At 45.5% G+C, this 2,951-nt stretch overlaps 1 protein-coding gene across 2 annotated transcripts in view; it reads right to left on the reverse strand.

The window, feature by feature from the left end:
* Positions 1-258: 258 nt before the first annotated feature.
* The window catches only part of LOC115165023 (CCR4-NOT transcription complex subunit 6-like), a 20,096-nt gene continuing 17,403 nt past the window's right edge, over positions 259-2,951 (reverse strand). For both annotated transcript variants that reach the window (XM_029718037.1, XM_029718038.1), the window contains exon 12: positions 259-1,661. In XM_029718037.1, the coding sequence (XP_029573897.1) occupies positions 1,431-1,661 (231 nt within the window). In that variant the 3' untranslated portion in view covers positions 259-1,430. The remainder of the gene's footprint in view (positions 1,662-2,951) is intronic.

Below are 2,951 nucleotides of genomic sequence, written 5' to 3' on the forward strand. Positions count from 1 at the left end.
ATCTGATTGGTTTTGGGAAGATTCTTCTATCAATCAACCAATCAATCTTTAAATTGATTGATGGAGGACTCTTGGGGCTATTTGCCTCAGGGAAGTTGGGCTAATTAAGATTTTAAAAAGGTATTAAAAAAACACTGCAGTTTAAAAGCTAAAGACTAAATATGATAATGACTTTCTGTTTAAAACCTACTCTTGTAAGTGACATTTCTGGTGAATTTTTTTTTGTATAATTTCAAGGATAATTTCTGGGACATTTTGTTGCTGTAACTTTGTGGTCTATTGAAAAGGTGCAACTGAAAAATAAAAAAATAAAAAAAATCGGATCATTTTCTTTGGGTCAGGAGCGCGCACACACACACACACACACACACACACACACACACACCACTCAAACAGGCGAGGGAAAATCAATGCATAGTGTCAACTTACATAGCAGAATGAGAAGCTGAGAGCAAATTATGTTAATACTGAAGCTGTGTTTGAGATACAATAGTAATGCTGGGATCCTGTTCACTGATTGACCCTTATAGGCTTCCATAGACAAATGCTGGAGATGACAACATTTCACATTTCGATAAAAAAACAACAACTCTTCTTACTAAACTTAACTCCAAATAGAGCAGTAGTGAAAAGTCCAACACCACCGTCATTTTGGAGAAGGAAGAAAAAGTCCTGTTTGAGAGTATGATGAAACGATGGTAACTTTAACATGATCAGCAAATGCAATTCAGTAGAACTCTGGGTGTCATAACTTGTCTAGAGGAGTGGATTTCTCAACCAGAGAGAAACCCAGATGGCAGCTGTACTCGTACTTTTATTAGATTATGGCAAAAAGCTTTTCTTACTCTCAGCCAGGCCACCCAGACTGGGCCCACCCAGACCGGGCCCATCCAGACCGGGCCCATCCAGACCGGGCCCACCCAGACCGGGCCCAGGCAAAAACACATCAGGTGGTCTGACATCAGACCAGCATAACCTGAATTTGGGGCTTCCTCCCAAATGGAAACCTATTTCCTATATCGCATTGGGTCCTGGTCAAAAGAACTGCACTATATAGGGAATAGGGTGCTATTTCTGACACACACTTGGGAGTTTCCAAGGAGGCGGGCAGCAGCAGTAGCATATGACCAGAAAACAACACAAAACATGATTTGGTATCAAGCCGTTCAAATGGACGAAAAAACAACAACAAGCAAAACAAACAGAAATACAGTCTGTGTACAAAATGGAGGTTAAAAAAAAGGATCAGTACGGGGAGAATACTTCACTCCTTTGGGGAATGGGTTGTCTGCGTCGGAGTTCCTTGGATGGTTTGTGATTCGGGACACGATAAGAAAATGTACAAGGTCCTTTTCGGCAGAGGAGGCTGGGCATTAGGGGTTCAAATGTCAAGGTTCAAAGGGGTCAGGGGTGATTGGTCAGGACAACCACTACCTGTGGACAGGCAGGTGCAGGCCGTTGAGGGAGGAGGAGGAGGAGGAGGTGGTGGTGAGGGGCGAGTGGAGCTCCAGCTGGGCGAGCAGAGAGAAGTGATCAGAGGGGATGTGGGGGTGGGGACAGCCGGTGATGTTGTTGTCCGTTAACCACTGAGATTCCAGGGGACCCAGCAAGCCGGCTACAGACATGTGAGTCTTGGAGAAGAAGATGTAGTCGATTATGCCCTGCACAGCGAGGGAGGAATAAATAAAGAACGGAGAAAGATCTTGTTAGCATTGCTATACGTTCAAATATTCAAAAATATATTTTAGCATCATGGATGCTCTGTAATGTTGACAATTTGCTCTACAGTATGGTGTGATGGGGAGAGAGAGAGAGAGAGGAGGCAGAGAGAGAGAGACGGAGAGAAGGAGGGAGAAAGACAGATGGACAGAGAGGAGGGAGAGAGATGGAAGGAGAGAGAGGGGAGAGAAGGAGTACAGCGAGAGGGAGAGCGAGAGAGGAGGCAGAGAGAGAGAGAGCGATGGAGAGGAGGGAGAAAGGCGGAGGGACAGAGAGAGAGGAGGGAGAGAAATGGATGGAGAGAGTAAGAAAAGAAGAGAGAAGAAGTACAGCAAGAGAGGGAGAGAGAGAGAGAAAAGAGGGAGAGAGAGAAAAAGAGAGAAAAAAAAGAGAGAGAGGAGGGAAAGAGAGAGGGAAGGAGTGAGAGAGAGAGGAGGGAGAGAGCGATGGAGAGAGAGAAGGGAGAGAAATAGAGAGAGAGAGAGAGAGAGAGAAGGGAGAGAGCGATGGAGAGAGAGAAGGGAGAGAAATAGAGAGAGAGAGAGAGAGAGAGAAGGGAGAGAGTGATGGAGAGAGAGAAGGGAGAGAAATAGAGAGAGAGAGAGAGAGAGGAGGGAGAGAAATGGAAGGAGAGAGAGAAGGGAGAGAAATAGAGAGAGAGAGAGAGAGAGAGAAGGGAGAGAAATAGAGAGAGAGAGAGAGAGAAGGGAGAGAAATAGAGAGAGAGAGAGAGAGAGAGAAGGGAGAGAAAGAGAGAGAGAGAGAGAGAGAGAAGGAGAGAAATAGAGAGAGAGAGAGAGAGAGAGAAGGGAGAGAAATAGAGAGAGAGAGAGAGAGAGAAGGGAGAGAAATAGAGAGAGAGAGAGAGAGAGAAGGGAGAGAAATAGAGAGAGAGAGAGAGAGAGAGAAGGGAGAGAAATAGAGAGAGAGAGAGAGAGAGAAGGGAGAGAAATAGAGAGAGAGAGAGAGAGAGAAGGGAGAGAAATAGAGAGAGAGAGAGAGAGAGAAGGGAGAGAAATAGAGAGAGAGAGAGAGAGAGAAGGGAGAGAAATAGAGAGAGCGAGAAGGGAGAGAAATAGAGAGAGAGAGAGAGAAGGGAGAGAAATAGAGAGAGCGAGAGAGAGAGAGAGAAGGGAGAGAAATAGAGAGAGAGAGAGAGGAGGGAGAGAAATAGAGAGAGAGAGAGAGAGAGAAGGGAGAGAAATAGAGAGAGAGAGAGAGAGAGAAGGGAG

This window comes from Salmo trutta, chromosome 27 (genome assembly GCF_901001165.1).
Source record: "Salmo trutta chromosome 27, fSalTru1.1, whole genome shotgun sequence".
NCBI lineage: Eukaryota > Metazoa > Chordata > Actinopteri > Salmoniformes > Salmonidae > Salmo > Salmo trutta.